General features: G+C 36.1%; 1 protein-coding gene across 1 annotated transcript in view; it reads right to left on the bottom strand.

The window, feature by feature from the left end:
• Positions 1–20053, bottom strand: part of Sptlc3 (serine palmitoyltransferase long chain base subunit 3) — a 143725-nt gene that overhangs the window by 64820 nt on the left and 58852 nt on the right. The window contains exons 3-6 of the mRNA XM_027922326.3: positions 18180–18334; positions 17419–17567; positions 2119–2243; positions 149–242 (exon numbers count right to left, since the gene is read on the bottom strand). Of these exons, the coding sequence (XP_027778127.3) occupies positions 149–242; positions 2119–2243; positions 17419–17567; positions 18180–18334 (523 nt within the window). The remainder of the gene's footprint in view (positions 1–148; positions 243–2118; positions 2244–17418; positions 17568–18179; positions 18335–20053) is intronic.

The raw sequence follows: 20053 nt of genomic DNA on the forward strand, positions 1-20053 counted from the left end.
GGTTAACAATCCAGCCACGAATATAAAGACAATTGCTCTTCATTAGGAAAATTTGCCAGTTTGAAGAGCAAGGACAAAGCTTTATCAATAATCTCTCCTTTCATCCAGGAGCAAGCCAGTACAAGTTGAAGAAACACACAATACTCACTGTTATGTTTGAAGGGTCTTATGGTTGCACCGGAGAGTCGGGCCCCAAGGACAATAGAGGTGTGGTTTAACTCATCACTTAAAATGAGACATCCCTATGCAGAAAACAAGCACACAGAACACAAGCCAGTATGTAAAATGAAGGGAGCAAGAAGATACTCTAAAACCTATCACAAATTCCTAAAGCCTTCTTAAATTTTCAAAGGCCAACAGTTTAAGCTGGTATCTTTATGAATAAAATACTGATAGCAGTAAGCTCACAGAGAGGAGAATTGCTTTAAGAGATTACATCTTGACTGGAACATTTACACATAGTTTGCAACAGAGAAGTTCATCCAAGATCTTGGTTGAGCATCAGCTAAAGTCTAGAGGATTGACCTTCTGACAGGAAAACCTATCTGTTTTGCACACGGTTGTGGACTTTCTGGGGTGGTTCAATCCATCCTAGATTATTTGGGATGGTCCTTGAAAATCAGGGCTCCTCCAGCAGGATGTTTCAAGCTCTCACGCTGTGATTCTCATTCTTCCACAGTGTTCACATGCATAGAGACAGAAACACCACTGCTTTGCAATTAAAAACCTTGAATTTGGGAACGTATGGATGGCCATCTAGCCTGAGATAAGTGAGAAAATTCAGTCGAATTTACTGCTTATAAAATTACTGCTTGTAAATTTCTTTTTTAATTCAAAAAATGTCTAAATTGTAGAACTGTTTAAGCATACCAATAATGCAGTGATGAATTATGTTGGACCTTTGTTTTTGGTGGCTGCCTAGACCACAAAAATGTGTTCTCTCCTACATTTTGGTACTCTTACACACGATGTGCTTTAAGATTTTGAGGCAAAAGCCAGCAGAATTCCCATATTTCCACACTGTGGGCATGTGTCTGAGACAAGTTAAATTTTTTTCCATCAAAACATTTGAGATTTATCATAATCCTCATCTCTATATCCTTTATCCAACTTCCTACAAAATCAGAATGCAATTATCATACCCAAGACGTCCCATATTTACAGAGTACTATTATCTAATACATAATTCAGATTCAACTTCTCCAACTATTCTAATACTGACTTAACATCTTTTATAGACATTATCTTTTCTTTTATATTTTTTAAAGCTGAATCCAAATCTAAGGTCACACATTGCATTTAGTTATCATTAGATATCTTTAAAATATCAATATTGTTATCACACTTATTTATGTAAACTAACCAACTACTTCCCATTTGTCTTAGGAACAATTTCAAACATTCCAGGATGTTTTACCCTATAAGAATTTTTGTGATTTGAAACATGCCTTATATCTCTAGTCTCTTTTTTGGTAATTATTATTGCTCTATTTCCTCCAAACCTCTGTAATTTGTACATGTTGTCCCTTCTTCCTTGACTTAAGGAAATAACTTATCTGTTAAAATTCTGTTCTCATGCCACCACCTGCAGAGTTGACAGTCTTTCTCAAGAAGACTTTGAAACAACTCTGTAGTGCGTTACTTTTTATGGTATTTCCCGAATTTTACTTAGTGTATTGTTTCCCCACTAGACAGTCAAATACATAAATTTTCAAGGTGCAAGCTTTGTTCATCCCTATATTGTATCTGGTCTCATTCCATGACACAGTAGATTTTCAATAAATGGTTCACTAAATGAATAAATGAATGGATTGTATAGGAAAAATATTTTGTCTAAATAAATGCTTAATAAGTATTGTAAATAGGGATTCAAGAGTCTAAAATTTTGACCTTGCTAAGTCATCACTGATGTTGAAGCTTCACCCACTATTAGGTCTGCAATTCTATAACCAGGAACTTCAAGGTGAAGAGATCTGCTGTACTAAGCTGGCAACCTACTAAAAAATCTGAATCTCCCTAAGAAAAAGATCATCTCAGCCATACCTCTATCAAAGGACCTGCTCAGAATTACAATTCATAGGAATATAGTAGAAGTCATTTGTATTAACAGATTCTCACCTTTCCAACTAGTGCAGGAATATTCATTGAATTAGTTGCAAATCCCATCCCAAAGACCATTGCTGCTTCTACATTCAGGAACTTAGCCATAAGGTCCTCCAGCTCTTTGTGCTTATCCAAGGTACCTGCATATGGAATTAAATGAAAGTGATTTTTCTCTTTGCAACAAGCCCAAGAATGAGAAATCAAATTTCAGTCGATACACATCATCTGAAGACCTGTACAAGACTGTGCATTGCAGGGATATTTGTCACAGTTCCAATATAGAAAACAATCCAAACGTTCATCTACTGTAGCATGGATAAATATATTGTGGTGATATTTTTATAATGAAACATAACACCAAGCATAAACTACTGCTTCACACAACAATGTACAGAAATCTCACAAAACACATTGCTCATAAGTCAGACATTTAAAAGAGTGCAGGCTATAGAAATCCATTTATATAAAATTGATAAGCAGACAAAACAGACCTAGACTGGTAGATGTTTTTTTGTTTGGAATGGGAGAGGAGAGTTTTTGAGATTCTCTATTTTCAAGTACTTGGGTGCTAACCACAGAGATTTGTTGGTTTTGTGAAAATCCATTGTGATACATACTTATGATTGTTCCACTTTTCTGTATGTATTCTATACTGCAATAAATCTATAAAATGTACCACAATTCCCCCCATACCTGACAATTGATTAATTAAATTAAAACCTCCTCAGAGATTTCCCCCCACACCTAAATGTAAATAGATCCCATGATGTCTATAGATATAATATATATGTATAATTTATTGAATCTTTGGGATGTGCTATATACTATGCCAAACCTGTTATTTAGATTATCTTATTTAATCTTAGGAGCTCAGAAGTGCAGGTTTATTATTTTCCAGATTAAAACACTGAAGTTTAAAGATTTCATAGGTCAAAAGCAGAGACCATCTAGATTAACTCCAAAATTCATGTTTTCACCTCTCTATAACTTTCTGTGTGCTTGCTGTCTGACAGCTTCTTAAACATGATTCCTTCCTGTCTTGCTGATAGCTAATGTTGATGCTACTCGTAATTCTTACATGCCATAACTCATTCCACTTTTTACGTACACCATCCAATGGAGTTGCCGCAGGCTGCCTGTAGGTAGTGCAGCCAAGGAATTGAATTTTACATTTAGTTTAATTGTAAATAATTTAGTATTTAAACTGAAGCACTGTAAAATATTTTTAACTAAACAAAACTTCATTATTTTGATAGGATTATATTTAAGATTATTCATTCAAACCTTAGTGTATATATTGAGATGTTCTATAAATGTAAAAAATATACTTTTTTTGAAGTCTTAGTACAATAATGAGTATAAAATAGATCATTCAGATATTTTATATTGATTACATGTTTAAATGATAAATTTTTGGACATAGTAGGTTAATTAAAATATGCTATTCAATTAATTTTAGTTTTTTGGGCTGGGGTTGTAGCTCAGTGCTAGAGTGCTTGCCTATCACAACGTGTAAGGCACTGGGTTAGATCCTCAGCAGCACATAAAAAGTAAATAAAAGTATTTCATCCATCTACAACTAAAAAAACGTTTTAAAGATTAGTTTTAGTATTTATTTATTTATTTGTTTATTTATTTATTTATTTTGGCAGTGTTAAGTATGGAACCCATGACCTTGAGCCATGCTAGGCAAGCATTCTGCCACTGACCTACCTCCCCAGCCTTTTGTTTTTTAGTTTTAATGTGACTATTAGAAAATTTAAAACTATAGGTTTTGCATTATATTTTTATTGGGCAGTATTTTATTTGGCAAAAGAGAAAAAGCAGACATATGCCATAATTTTTTATCCACAGGCTGTAGGAAGCTATTGTTGAGATTTTAAGTGAGAAAAATATTGTTAACATATTTAGGACTATTATAAACATGGTTCCTTCAACCTAAGGATAAAGATATTTACTATGCAGAGTGGAATATCAGAATTCTATTTAAGTGGGTTATGAACTCCCATTTTTACCCCAAATACAAGTTGCAGAATCACATCGGTTACACATCCACATTTTTCCATAATGCCATATTAGTGACTGTTGTATTCTGCTACCTTTCCTATCCCCTACTATCCTTTGATATGTCATGAGTTATGTAATGTTTTGAACAACCAATAAAAAAAGGAAAAAAAAAAGAATTCTATTTAAATTGGTAAATTGGCTTCCTTACTACAACTGCATCACTGTAAGTCTTTAGAATAGCCGAAATGTGCTGTTAGGCAATTAAACAGACAAGTAATTATGAGATGTGGGTTTGTCTAAGACCATCCTACCACTAGTTTTGGTTGAAAAAAAAGTGTGTGTGTGTGTGTGGGAGGAAATGCAGTGGTTCATCTGTGGTCTCCAGATAAACCGGCTTTTTTTCCCCCTGCCTTTCCAGAAAAAATTGGCAGAGCATAGTAATTTTAAATAGACTAATTTCTATGAACAGATGTCTAACAGCTGCGTTATGAGGGTCTTGCATCTAAAAGTTCACCTTTGCTTATGGAAAACAATATTCTCCAAATCCCACCATCATGGAATGTCTATTTAGTGTTCGTAGCTCAGGTTTTATAAACAAATTTGAAAGAGTTCCAGGATGACTGTTTTTTCCACGTGAGGAAGACATGGGTCTTTGAAAGTTAGTCTAGGATGATCTGGGGTAAGGTCAAATTTGCTAAAGAATATTAAAAAAAATACAATTTTTTTTTGTATTAAGTGAGTGCTGCTTTCCTCTCTTAATTCTTATTCAATAAATAAAAAGGCATTATGAGTAGAGCTTAGAAACAAAGTAGTCACTAGAAACTTGATTAGCTTCCTTTCCACACACATTGAAGCCATCCTCTATTTGAGTAAAGATGTGAAGCTGCAGTCCATGGTCCCAGTACTAAAGATGTTCCAGGAATTATATTCAAAATTTTGTCTTTGGTATACAAATATTGACTCTTTAAAAATCCCAAGAGAGCTAAACTATAATCCTAGATGAAGGTACAAATAAACCCATAGTAGTGTTTATTTTTGTTTCTCTCAATGACATTTTAGTTTGTGAAGGTCAATAAAAGCTATAAATTGGCTTATGACAATGCATCTCCAAATTGCTATGCTATGCATATATTGACTCTTATTCTGATGGTTTATTTATACAGTGTGATACTCATAACCTGCTTCATGAATAAACATATTCTCTTGCCAGTTCTCTAAGCAATATTTTAATGTGCCAAGCACTGGGTTCACTTCCATTAGTCAAATTGATCAAAATTAGATTCAGGATAAAATATCAACATTCTGTTGATGGACTGTAAATTCCTGCAGGATTTTCACTGATACTAACGGGCTTACATGCATTAGACAGAACATGAAGATTGCTGGTCTTCATACTGACATATTATCATAGATTAGAAGGAAAGAATGTGGGTATAGTTAATAAGCTTGCTTCCCAATTACCAATTTTTCCTTTGTAGCACGTGTGAAGATATTTTCCAAATTGCGATCATAGTCATTTTGGTTCTGAATGTCCTATTTGTGACTGTTCCCACACTTGGCCTAAGAGCAGGCTGACATTTATTATGGGGACCTGCCAGCTGTCCCATCTATCTGTTCCAATTATGCCATGGCCATCAGTCCACATCTGGGCCACTTTGCTTGAGCCAGGGATTCCTGCATTCAAGTCAGTATCAATCCTTCTGCCTAAAGGATTCTACCTTAAGACTTTGCTCCAAAGCTTTTGTGTACTCTGGTTTCTTCCTTCCCCACTGTGTTCAGTTTGATGGAGGTTATGGAGCCACGATGCCTCGTGAATGATTTTTTCTCCTTTTCTTTTTGTGGTGCTGGAGATTGAACCCAGGGCTTCATGCATGGCCAGGCAAGCACTGAGCCATATCCTCAGCCCAGTGACTGTTTTTCTGGCCAACATTCAGAGAAAGAATGAAAGGAGTCAGACATGGTGTCTTTTAACTGTCACACTGAACATCAGACCACTGCTGCTGTGTTCAGAGACCCTCCTTTTAGACAAAGTCTGGTAAAAGAGCAGAAACAACTTGGAACTGCCCATCTATTTTATTTTAAACAAACCTCATCTCTTGGCAGGTTAACATATCAGGAGATAATCAGAATCAATGTAAACAAGGATCAAGGGGAGATGTGGACATATAATTATGATGAAACTATGGTAAATAATACTAAGGAGAGAAGAACTTTTAAGTAAAGAAAATAATGACTTCTCCCTCACCTTCTTTTCTCATTTTTTAAATAGTTTTTTAAACATTTATTTATTTATATTTTATATATGTGCTATATAAATGTGATGTTTGATAAACATGTAGATATTGAAAAGCCAACATTTACATATTCATAATCTAAAATAGTTATTCTTTTCATGTGTGTGACAAGAGCTCCTATAATCTACTTTTAGCAAAATTTCCAAGTATGGTATGATATTGTTAAATTTAACATACCATGGTGTATATTAGATTTGTAGATATGCTCATCCTGTATCTGCTACTTTGTATGCTTTGATCTACATCTTCCTTTTTTCTGTTCTTCTATAACCACTGTTTTATTTTCTTCTATGTATTTGACTTTTAAAAATAGTCTACTTATGAGTGGAATCATACAATCTTTTTCTTTCTGTGACTGACCTATTTTGCTTAGTGTTGTCTTCCAAATTATTTGTTGTGGTTCAAACATACAGAAAAGTTGCAAGAATAGTAGCAAGAATTCCAACATACCCTCCACTCAGATTCAGCATGTTTGACATTACAGTGATGCCTACTTCATGGTCTTCTCAAAGCAAGAACTATTTTTTATTAAAAAAATTTTTTTTGATGTTATTGTAGATGGACACAAGATCTTTATTTATTTAGTTTTCTGTGGTGCTGAGAATTGAACCCAGTGCCTCACACATGCTAGGCAAGCACTCTACCACTGAGCCACAACCCCAGCCCAAAGCAAGAACTCTTGATGGCTGCAAGCCTAAGGCATGCCAAGCATCTGTATAATTTTAGATAAAGAGTCATTATTATGAATACTATAGGACAACCAATTACTAATACGTAGTAATTATTATATATTACATACATACATACGTGTACTTTCTTTGAACTATTTAATGAACTACAGTCATAATTTCTTAATTAGTCTAAATAGTTCAATGCATGCTTCCTATAAACAAGAAATTCTCTTATATACTGATAGTACTATTATCATTGATACTGCATATATTATCTATTTTACAGACTTAACTCAGATTCTATTCTGTCACTATTAAAACCCATCACCAAAATAGAAAAGTAGAAGGAAATGGAATGAAGCAACTTGTAATGAGTGCTTACAAATGTGCTGTGATTAATTATTTTAATCCTTATACCTGCACACACTCTATAATCCTCACACCCACAGATGCTTTATTAAAGTAGGATATTGTTTCCTTACTTTACCAAAGAGTAAATAGGCACAGGGGTGCTGTTACTCACAAAGAACCAGAGCTAATAATATAGGCCATCTCCTTAACTGTGTGCCAATTTACCATACTGAAAAATTTCAAGGCTTACCTTGGTTAATTATAACACAGCTATTTGAGGTTAGTACTAGAATTAGTCCCACATTACAGATGAGAACATAGAAGCTTGAAAGTTTAGTTCACTCTCAAGACTCCTTAGAAGCTCCAATGTCATACAGTTGAAAATCTAGAGCAAAGATTTAAATTCAGCATGTTTGACTTTAGAGTGACCCCTTCTTCATGGTTCTTCTCAAAGCAAGAACTCTTGATGGCCTAATGTGTGCCAAGCATCTGTATGCTTTTAGATATATAAAGATTAATTGTTACAAACACTATGGGACAAATTATTGAAATACTAACTATGCATGCTCCCCTTAAATAACCTTTCCCCCCTTCTCTTTGAGTAGGTGGTCAGACACCACTTTTGCTTCTGGGGAGGTTCATAATATAGGATCCAAAGTGGAAAGTTTCCTTCATATCTTTAGAAAAGCTTACACAAGTTGAAAGGATTTCATTAGAAGTACTAAAAAGAGAAAAATCAGAGTATCTGAAGCAGAAAGGGTAAGAGAGATTTGATCAAGGCTGGGATCAAGGGGTCCATGCACATCCCTTGGTGGTAGCTGCATGCAGATGGTTATAAGTTTCCTGAAAGTAACTTGAACAATAGATTCTGGTTTCTATTTTCACTAGAGACTCCCAGAGCTCCACATGTGACAGAAACACTGGGCTGCTAGACCACAAAGATTGTGTTGATAGAAACAGTGGACCATCAACATTGAATAATGTCATCTTTGGTCCAAACATTAGGAGACAACCCTGATGTTTGGGAGTTGCAATGATATCCTAGAATCTTCACTCCATCTTGAAAAATGAGAACCCCAAAATGACTAAAAATAAAAGAGCCAGATTGGGGCTTGTATTTAACTTGTTAAAAAAACAAACAAACAAACCTTAAACACTTCTTGCATACTCGAGTTTGTGATACACATGACCTTTTTATTCATTAGCTATATGACCTTGAGAAAGTTTAGTGAGACTTTCTGAACCTTGGATTTCTCTTTCACTAAAGTAAACTAAATCTATAGACATTGTGCAAAAACCCAGTTATCATTCTTTCTGTTTTTTACTTCAATTTAGTGGCAGAGATCTAAGTCTCAACATGGTGTGTGACAAGATGGGTAGTCTCTATGATATACATTGGCTAGAGATTAATATATAGGCTCCTATGTGGTCTTTAGTTCATTGGAGAGTTTATTATTCTCCTTCTTAACTCAGGAAAAGACACTCAAAGTAGATATGGTGTCCAGTTTGTCCTGAAGGATGATGATTGACACATGAAATAGGTAGAAGAAAAAGAGAAGAACGGATAAGTTTTGCAACTCAAGATTTTTCAGTTTTACTAGTCAACAAGTGAGAAGTGAAGTGAGGTCATACAATTAGGTTGTGTTCTTTGTATCAGAAGAAACATAGGTGCTAAATAATCAGAATTGAACTCCATTGTTACCAACATACATAATTCTTGCATTATCAGGAGGATACAAAATAAATGGATAGGCATTTCTGTCAGGTTTTTTTTTTTTTTTCTATCCCAATTGCTCCTCTTTCCACAGATGATTGCACCAATGTGAGAAATTAGACTTGATGATGTCCTTGGTCTCCCTCAGGTTGATAATAGTGACCTTAAAGGATGTACACAGGTGCAGATGTTCATTAAAACTAATCTGCATTCTTAATGTGCTTGGAAATAATAGGATTTTAATTTAAAGGAAGGAAGCTAAAGCTTAATGTATTGCTGATATGCACTAAATTTGGATATCTGGTCCATTGCTGTTAAATGTAGATCATTTTACAGAAGTTCAGAGAGTTAATTATTGAGGCTTTGCTGGCCATATGGTTGCTATTGCATCTAGTCAACTCTGCCACTGTAAAGTGACAGTAGTCATAGACAAAACATAAAAGAATGAGGGCGGCTGTGTTCCAGGGAAACTATTTATGGACACTGAAATTTGAATTTCATATAATTTTCATGTGTCCTAAAGGATTATTCTTATTTTCATCTTCCCGGTGATTTAAAACTATAAAAACTCTTAACTGCAGGCAGTGCAAAATCAGAGGGCACCTGGACTAGGTTGGTGACCCTTGATCTAGATGGCTTCTGGTTTTAGCTTGAACAGTAGGGAACAATACAAAGAGCTCTTCAGTGGGACTCAAGAGAACCCACGTCTAGTCTTGACTTTGCTACAGACAGAGCACTGATTGCCACATCATTAAAAAAAAACAAAAAAAACTCTGGACTTCAGGTGCCCCATCTTATGGTATTTTTTAGGGTGGGGAGGTAAGGAGGGCGATGATCTACAAATTCTGCAGTTCTAGGAGTCTCAACTTCTGTCGTCATCCTAGGTATCACCTTGTTGGCAAATATTATACTTACATAAAATTATTGGCACACCTTGTTGAATCGTGCTTGCTTGGCTTTGTCGAACCTGCAGAGCCAAATTCTACACTTTCCGAAATACCCAGCTAGTTGAAATTTGGCTGGACTGTAATTTCTATCACTGTCAAAAGAAGGGCAATTTCCTTGTCAGAACTCTACTAGGTCTCGGAAAATTGTCAAAAGGCTTTCAGAAACCAAGATATGCTTTCATTTTTCTACTCCCAAACAATTCCTCTGAGAGTCCCCTTTTCCTTACAAACATTATTAAAGGAAAATTAAGAGGCTTGAGAGAAATGTAATAAAATCTCATTAATTAGAATGTACAATAATTTGGTCTGAGCAGAATTGGCTTTATTTATGAAGAAGGGTTTTGCTACAGAAATTAACTAATTGGAGTGGGGATGTTTATTGCTTATTTAATTTATTTAATTAAATTGACTACTGCTTAAAAACACTTGTAGCATTTATTTTCATAAAAAATGTGTCCATTAAAATTGCTTTTTCAAAGGAAGCAGGATCACTACTTGGTAGCAGTTTCTTAGAAACTTCTCAGTCATGAAGGAACTCAAAGGACCTATGTTGCTATTTATTTAAAATATGCTTTAATTTAGACATTTTAAAAAATTAGGCTGGCCCTTTCTTCAAATTTCAGGTTAATGAAACTACATTTCCTAGATTTAGCTACAAATCTCTGAGTAAGAGACAAGGGAAGAACCTTGATAATTGAATTAAATGATAGCAGAGAATGTGTTAGGAAGATTAAGTTGCATTAAGAATGAGTAAGGTCAGTGTTCTCAAACTGAAAAATAGACATTTCAGTAAAGTTGTATATAACCACTCATGTAAAAATCACACCTGAATCTCTAGACAAGAATCTTCTATTACATCCAGTTGCTTGGATGCCTAAGTCAACATGTACATTTTGATGTTTTGGAACATGAAAGTATTAGAGGCTCCTTGAAAATCACAAAATTGCAATTACAGTTTGAAGGAATGTCCTCAAGGAGGCTATCTTTAGGCATACCTGCTATTCAGGCACCCCTAGTGAGAAGCAAGCGTGAGGTTTTCCTTTACAAGGGTAGAAATATCACCAAGCTGGGATGAGCTTTCATTGTCATAAGAATTAGGCTTGTGGTTATTCCATGAGTTTGTTTTCTTAGAAGTGAACTTATGAATAACAGCTCTGGATGAAATAAAGGTAGCACAAAGGACTAATAGATTATAAGAATGAAAATTATATGCTGTTACTTCACATCTGTTCCTCACCCTCAGGTGCTCAAGGAAAGAAAGTCTAAGAAACTATACACCCTGGTAGAGCAAAAGTGTGAAAGGAGGAAGAAGTTAAAGAAAAGCTTCTCTATGGTTTGCCTGAATTTAATCTTTCCTGGATTTGGAAATCTAGACCATAAGTATGTGTCCAGAGATGTTCAGTGATCAAAACTAACTTGCGGTGCTAACTTTTGGCATGTTTATTAATCTACTTGCAATTTTTGGTTTGCAGACTCTGTCTCTCAGGCATACCTGGTGTTCATGCAACACAAAGTGACTTTTGGAAAACTTTTGACCAATTGGGTAAAGAAAGTTAGCCATGCTATATCGTTTCAGGTCCCCAGAGCAACAGTGTCAACCTGGAGGGGAATCTCACTAGAAATGCAAATTCATGGGTCGTATTCCAGATCTACTGAATTGGAAGCTGTGTTAAGTGGAATCACTAACTATCTTTTCTTAAGCCCTGCAGGGGATTCTCATGTGAGCTAAGGTTTGAGAGCCACTGGTTTAGGTGGAAGGAGACATATTCTCTGTTCCACAGCCCCTCAAATAGGTAGCGAACTATGGTCTGATTCAATAGCAACATCTTGGAAGTGCAGGAACTCTCTTAATAAGACTGTGTCTAAACACTCAACTTCATTTAGGCTCCTGTTCTTTTTCTTTTTTTTTTTTTTAAATGTGGTGCTGGGGGTTGAACTCAGTGCTTCAGTCATACATATCCCTGAGTTACACTCCCAGCCTTCTTCTTCTCATTTTTTGTGATAATTTTGAAAATAATTTGCCCAAAGAATATGGTATGCTTGTGAAAAAAAATGAGAAAATATTACAAAATAAATATAAACTCCTTGATGCACATATTCATATGTAATACATTCTTAAAAGAATGCTTCATATATACATTGTTCAATAACTTGTTTTATTTTTTCGGCAATGTATTTACAGTTTTTCATGGGAGAAAATCAAGGAAACAAGTTTATCTGTGGCCATAGCTTGGAAAGAGAGGAACTAGGATTTGAAACCAACCAATCTTAGGGCCTTTGCTCTCAAATGTGGAGCTAAGAAACCTCATTATAATTTTAAATGCCTAAATAATATTTTGTCGAAAAGATACACCTAATATATTTAATCAGTTTCTTAATGTTGGAAACTCACTTAGTTTTCTAAGTTTTAATTAAGCACACTGTAGTGGTTATTTTTGAACACACATCTTTAATTAGGTATTCAAGTTTTTTTAAGGCAATATTTTCAAAATGACTAAGTTAAATAGCTTGCTGTTGTCTTCAGTTTCCTTCATCAAATATATAAAAGTGGTCTTTTCCTCACTCTTTTGAAACTACCAGATATTATTATAAAAATAATAAGAAAAGTTTAAAAAAACTTTTGTCAATTCGGGGAAAAACGATATCTCAATGTCTTAGTCTTTCTTCACTAATGGGTCAGAATATTTTTCATAGCTCACTGGCCACATTTTTTTCTGGTATTTTTCCCAAGTTGAGTAAACTTTATTCTTTAAAAACTCTTCTACTACTTAACATTTCAATTTCATAGGCTCACTGGCAACTTATGTATGTTCCACTTTGGGGAATTTAATGAGATTTCCTTTATGGCATAACTTATAGTGAAATTATGTGAAAATTTAATAACTGTTCAAAAAGATGAAGTACACAGATATTATGTTTTAAGGTTTAGTATTCAATACATAGTTATTAAATTAACATTAATCATTTGTAATTATAGGTCTTCATTTTCTATATCTTTTTCCTTGCAGTTTTTGGCTAATTCATTTTTTTTCTTTTTTAGTTGTAGTTGGACACAATACCTTAATTTTGTTTTATTTATTTATTTTATGTGGTGCTGAGGGTCGAACCCAGTGCCTTGCACATGCTAGGTAAGTACTCTACCACTGAGCCACAACCCCAGCCACTGGCTAAGCATTTTTAAGGATTGAGACTTATGGTCTTCTATTATTCTTTCATGTTCTAATTTTTTTTCTTTTGTTTCTGTGGACTGAATATAAATTGACCTTATGCTTTTTGAAGGCTTCCACAATTTCTTATCCCTTTAATTGCTGGTTGCACACACACCCACACACATAAACAAAATCCATACATGTATCTGTTGTGTTATATGATGCATAGAGGAGGTGTATTTATCTTTATTATTATTTTTATGATGTGCATCTTTTATTCTGTTTAATGATTCATAAGTGAAGCTTAACTTGTGCTTTGTTTTCTGTTCATATTTACACCATGCATTTAGTCCATTTGTTTATTTATTTTTAAAGTTTCATCTTACTCTTTATTTGAAACTCAACTCATGTGAAGGAAGAGCAAGTAATTATGCATTGTTTTTGCCTTAGGGGTTACTGCGCTCTTTTCCATTCTTAAACCAATTTAGTCAAATAAATATCTTCTATGTAGAGAAGAATTAAATTGTTTTTGAATATAAGGAAATTCAAAGATCAAATGTGGAAATGTCTTGCATAATAGGTATTACTTATTGTTGTTTGATGTTTAAAAATCAGACATTATGAACAATTTGCACAAAATTCTCAGTCCCAGTGCTGAAAGTCTAAAAGTCTATGTAATTTTAGAATCCTTTTGCAAATAGTTCTTCTAGTGACTTTCCAGCCACCATGAAAAGAGTAAATTGAGCTCAGTTTCTTAAAACTTTGATAAGTTGTTAGGCCTAGAGTTCTCTATTGCATATCTTGATGTCACTCACAGATTTCTAACCTTTCACAACACTTGAGCAATATTTTTAAGAGAAACTAGACTGTCACTATGTAGCTACTGTTAAACTTGCACATGTAGCACATAATTTGAAAGGGAGTTAGCCAAGATCCAGGAGCATCAGAGAAAAAAAAAAATCACCAGTAGAAGATATTAATTTTAAATATTTTAGATATTTTAAATACTGGATTATTACTCCAAAATACCATTTCAGTCTGTCTCATAGTTAGGATATGAAAACTACGCATTTTCTTTTATTATCATCCTGCACAATGTTAAATTGATCCACAAGAGGATTGAAATCTCCCTGAATTCTGTATTTCATTATTTTTTAAGGTGTATTTAAATAAAGAGCAGTACATCATTTCACATCTTGAAAATGGCATTTGCATTTCTCTATGTGTATTTGTGGAAATGTATCATTCCCCGGATTTATTTTTGGCCTTAGTTCTAACAGGTGTGGGTTTCACAAGCAACTACTTTCTTTGGGGGCTTTCATCACTTTTTCCACTGGCCTGGCCTCCTCTTGGCCCCTAGGGGTGTGGTGCTGGTGGTTATTGTTAGTTGCGGAGCAGGCTGAACAAATGTTGGCTGCAGGGTAGCCTGGCCACTCGACCCTCACCCGTCTGGTTCCTTATTGCTTGTTGGCCTCAAGTCTGAACACTCAACCCCACTCAAGGCTGAACACTCGACCCTCACCTGTTTGGCCCAATGGAAACCCACATCTAGCCCCTGCCCTGTCTGCCTGAAGACAGAAGATGACATTCTTAGCAACTACTGTATGGTCCAATCACTGTACACCAACAAAGCAGCTTACAGACCCAAAGACCCCATTAGATTTTGGCTATAAAAACTCTCTCCTGTGGGGACCCCCTCTCTTGCTCTCTCTTTCTTGTTCTCTCACTTTTGCTCTCTCTCTCACTCTCCCTCTTGTTCTCTCTTTCTCTTTCTTCTCTTTCTCTCTCTCTTGCGCTTTGTTCCCCCCTGCATGCTCCCCCCCACTTTTATCAGACTTCTCACTTCTCCTTCCCTTTTAATCAGACACTGCCACAATAAAGATGTCTTGGACGCTCTGAGTGTCATGGTCACTTTCCTTTCAGTTATAGCAGGGAGGTAGGAACCAGGTATCTGGTTAAGACCTATCTTTATACTTTTCATCCTTTGTAATAACTTTAATTTAATAATATTTATTTTAATTTACAGCACGTAGTTGAGTTTGGGTTTTGGGGGCCAAATTTCAATCTTTTCCATTTAGTAGGCAAATCTGTTGTTAATCCATTTGTGCAGTTAAATATTTTCTTAAGACTCTAAAGCACATGTTTTCCAAGAGTTACTTGAATTTCTTAGAATAAATGTCTTTTGGATTTCTGCTATTCCAAATTGTTGCATGCCATGTTAAGATTATTATTTATATTGCAGAATACTTTCCAAGTCCCCTCTTATTTACTCACTTCTTGACTGATTGCTTATCTTTATGTTTCAGTCTTTCTATTTGTCTAAAATTTGTGTGGGTGACTTCTCTTTTGAGTCTGTCATTATAAGCACACTTGGAAACTATTGAAATCTCTTCTTGGAACTTGACCTAGAGTGTTGCATGAAGCAGGTAAATACAAAAGATTAGCAATTCAAAAGTATTAGTAGGCAGAGAAAGAATTTAGGCTGTGATCAGTAACAAATGGAAACTTCATTTCTGCAGAGTTTCTCTGGGTTTGCTGAACCCATGGAATCAGGGATCCTTATTCCATATCTACTTTCCTTTGCAGGTAAACCATAGCCAGTGTCAAACTGCTTTCCTTCAGATTCTGCCAGCTGTGATGGCGGAGTGTTCTATCTCACTGAGTGGAGGGGTCATCATCTTTAGGACTCTATCTTTTGCCTGGTCATTATGAACCTGATACTGGATGTCACCAGCACCAGAAGAAACATTCCTAAAGGTTTCTTACTTGTGCCTCTTATGGCTGGGGTATTGTTCCATTCTCTCTCCATCTCCAAATGGGGCATCATAGGTGGGTTAGCACCAACCATGCTCCCACCACCCACCAGCATCCTGTTATATCTCCAGCTCTCATGCTAAGAAAGCTTTTCTCTGTCTTTTTTAAAGAAATCTGAGCAACCACATTAAAACTGGAGCTTTGGCTATTTGTCAAATGCTTGCTTGAATAAATAAAGTTACGTTGTGCAATTTGAATTATTTGTTCTACTGTTCAAATAATTTTTGATCTTTAAGCCCTTATACTAATTATCTAAGAGGGGCATGTGATTCATTATTCATTAATGGTAAATCCCTTTTCATCAGACTTCTCACTGATTCTTAGTCAGGTTCGGACTAACCTGGGAAATTTTGCATTTGTCCTCATGATGGGGAATCATAATAGTAGAGAAAGCTGAACTAGACTGAAATATAGGATGGTTAATGAACCACTTGGACACATTACTTAGATAACATGATATTCAGTTTGTTTTAGAAGATGGGAAAATACCACCTATGCTGCTTACAGTACAGGAAGTTATTATTTATTTTTTTAAGGGGGGTAGCAGAGATTGAACTCAGGGGCACTCAACCACTGAGCCACATCCCCAGCCATATTTTGTATTTTATTTAGAGACAGGGTCTCACTGAGTTGCTTAATGCCTCACTTTTGCTGAAGCTGACTTTCGAACTCGTGATCCTCTGGGATTACAGGTGTGCGTCACTGAATTTTATTTTTTAAGGAATAAATGATATGATACATGAAAACAATCACTACCACATACCAGCTATTGCAAAGCATTCTCCAAGAGCAAGTTCACAGTATTTTTTCTCCCTGCAGTTGAGAGGAGTGGAAGTTTCCTTATTACAAATTTTATCCTTTGAATAAGATTTTTATTTATTTTTTGCTAGAAGGTAAATAAATAGGCAGTCTGTGCCATCTTGTCTATTCATGTATCATTCATTCATTCAACCCAACATTCCACAAGGCTAGTCCCTCTCCTTATGAAGCTTATGTTGGAGTAGCAGAGACAGGTTATATGTAAACATAAAAACAAGATCATTTGAATCAGTGATGAATGTTAATACTAAAAGTGAGAGAAAGTCAGAAAAGGATCTGTTGGAGGAGGCACAATAGTTGCTATTTTAGAAATATGAGCAGAAATGTTATATTTTCACTCATGCATGGGAATTAAAACACATTTAATAAACCACCTGGCAAGAGCACAATGCTTGAAATTTTCAAAAAGACTCTTATATCCCTTTTGCTCCTTGAAGTTTATAATAGTGATTTGAGGCACATAGTCTAGATACAATCTCAACTTGAGAAGTAGTCACAAGGAATCTGAGACCGGACTGGATGAAATTCCAAAGTGGCGGATGCACATACCCATTTCATGTCTGGTGCTGGCCACACCTGAGCCATATGTTTCTAAAACATCCTTTATTGTCTTCATAGACTCATTGTATTTGACTGCGAGCCCAAGGAAGTTATAGGAGCCCATGTTGATGACATCTTTGATGATTCTTCCAGTAAACCTATAGGGAAACAGGCAAGTGAACACGGAGGACTATCTCATTTAATATTCTCCCAGTGCCCAAGAGACTGGGATTTGGGCCTGGCCCAAATTATATGTTTTCTTTTTCTTTTAAATTGACACTGTTTTCAGCATATCATGGATTATCCTTAGAGGAAAGTAACCCGTAATGAAGTGGAGACGAGCATTAGAGAAAGATATCCTGGGTCACGGTGTACTACTCACTCTTGATTTCCCTTGGGCAATTGCTTTCATAAAAATCATGCTCTGGTTCAAAGTCCAACAAGAATTTCTAAAGGAACAAGAGCTGTGTCATCACTGTCCCCATTAAGGAGAATAGAAGGGTACAATTTGACAGGAAAGCTGAAAAGGGTTTTTCAAGGCTGACTCTGTACTTCTGACACAGGGTTTCACTTTAATTACATTATAAATAAGCCACCTTTTCAAAGTAATTACTGTGACTTCCTCTATTGGCCTCATGAGAGCTGCCAAGGACTAGATGATGAAGACCAGCTACCTTTGTATTTTGGGTTTTTCAGATCTGGTGCCCATGCTAGAACTTCTTGAAGGGATTTTTATTTTTCCACCAAGCCCCTCCAGGTGTCTGCCTCACCTAAATGTCCAGTTATAGTCATCAGATACTCTTTCCACCACATCAAAGTGAGGCCCTGGAGCACTGCAGATGGGCCGGTTCCAGTTGTCTCTGATTCTCATGTAAAGGTTCCGCGTATAAAAATTCTCAAAGTCTTGATACAGGGGCACAAAATCCTGTAACAGAGGTAGAAGGTTAGCTTTGGGCTCTGGGTTTTTAATTTAAATTTATTTCATTTGCAGTTGAGGGCTGAGAGAAGACCTGGGAGAGCCCTGCAAACAATCCATCTGTGGACTTCTGTTTTGTTCTGTTTTGAGCAAGAGTCAGTGGCTGAGGAAACTAATGGGGCCCATAAATAAAATCGTAAGACCTCTCTCCCTAAAGAGCCTGTCCTTTAGTGGGGAAGGGGGTGTAAAAATGTGATAAATAAGGGTAACAAGGAAGACAGCACCACACAAAGCAAGTCCCAGAACAAGTGGTGAAAACAAGGAGTCCCTGCGGTGTTCCCAGAGAGAATTACGGCTGAAGGGGAACAGCAGGTATGTGTTTATGTCCAGACAGTTTAGTTCGCAAAAAAAATGGTTGAGATGATAATTTGGCTTTAATTGTTTTTGAATGTCCATATTCCCCTTTACCATGTTTTTAGATGAGTGGATGGAATTGAATTATTGGACCTATTGGCAAAACTGCTGATTGGCAGGTGGCTGGTTGTCATATTGCTGAGGGCCTGGAAACTGGGCTGAGAAACTTGTGGGACACCAGCCAAAGCTATAGCACTGTGTTCCTGTATAAAATGTGATTCATGGCTGGAGGGATCTGCAGTCTAGCTGAAGACATGTCTGATTTTGTCCTTTGACTTATACTAGTACATGCTAGGCAGAAAATGCAAAAGTCATGACAGTGGTCTAAGCAGGCATTCATAGGATTAGAGCAGGAGCAAGCATCACATCTTGCTGAAGGAATCAGAGAAGCTGATTAAGTGGGAGGGACGCTGAGGTGGCACTAAGGAAGAATGAGGGTATTATGATTAGGAATATTTGGGGAGGATTGTCAGGGTGGACGAGTTTGTATGCTAAAATATGGAGAACATTTGAGAAGAATGAGTAAGGATAATACATCAGGCATATCCTGCCACTCCTTGCTCTGAGCCTATATTGGCTCTTCTCTTACTCCAAGTCAAAGCCAAGGCCCTGATTTATTTGGCTCTGGTTACCTCTCTTATCCCATCCCTTCACTATTCTCTGTTGCATGGATGAGGCTGAAAGGTTACTTTGGCAGAGAAAGCAGGAGCCTTAGGCTTCTGCATGAGGAGTCAAATTTTGTTCTCTAGGTAACAGGAAGTCACTAAATAATTGGGAGTGAGTGTCTCATTTGCTTTCCTATCCTCTTGAGTTCTTTGCTCTTCTTTCCCTTATGAGATGGAGAGCAGATTTCCCGAGGGAACAAAGACCGTGGGAAGGCCTTTCTGGATGATCTTCTTGTGCCACTAGCTAGCCCACTCATTTTCAGAGCTGTTCCTTTCTGCAGGAGAATATAGAGAACACACAAGTCTTTTTTAAAGTCTTTAAATAAAAAATTAATTAATTTTAAAATTCTGATTTGTTATATATGACATCAGAATGCATTATAATTCATATTACACATATAGAGCACAATTTTTCGTATCTCTGGTTGTATATAAAGTATATTCACATCATTTGTGTCTTCATACATATACTTAGGGTAATGATGTCCATCTCATTCGACCATCTTTTTTTACCCCCATGTCCCTTTCCTTTCCCTCCCACCCCTTTGCCCTATCTAGAGTTCATCTAATCATCCCATGCTTCCCCTCCCAACCCCACTATGAATCAGCTTCTTTATATCAGAAGGAACATTTGGCATTTGGTTTTTTG

Source organism: Marmota flaviventris, chromosome 2 (genome assembly GCF_047511675.1).
Source record: "Marmota flaviventris isolate mMarFla1 chromosome 2, mMarFla1.hap1, whole genome shotgun sequence".
NCBI classification, from domain to species: domain Eukaryota; kingdom Metazoa; phylum Chordata; class Mammalia; order Rodentia; family Sciuridae; genus Marmota; species Marmota flaviventris.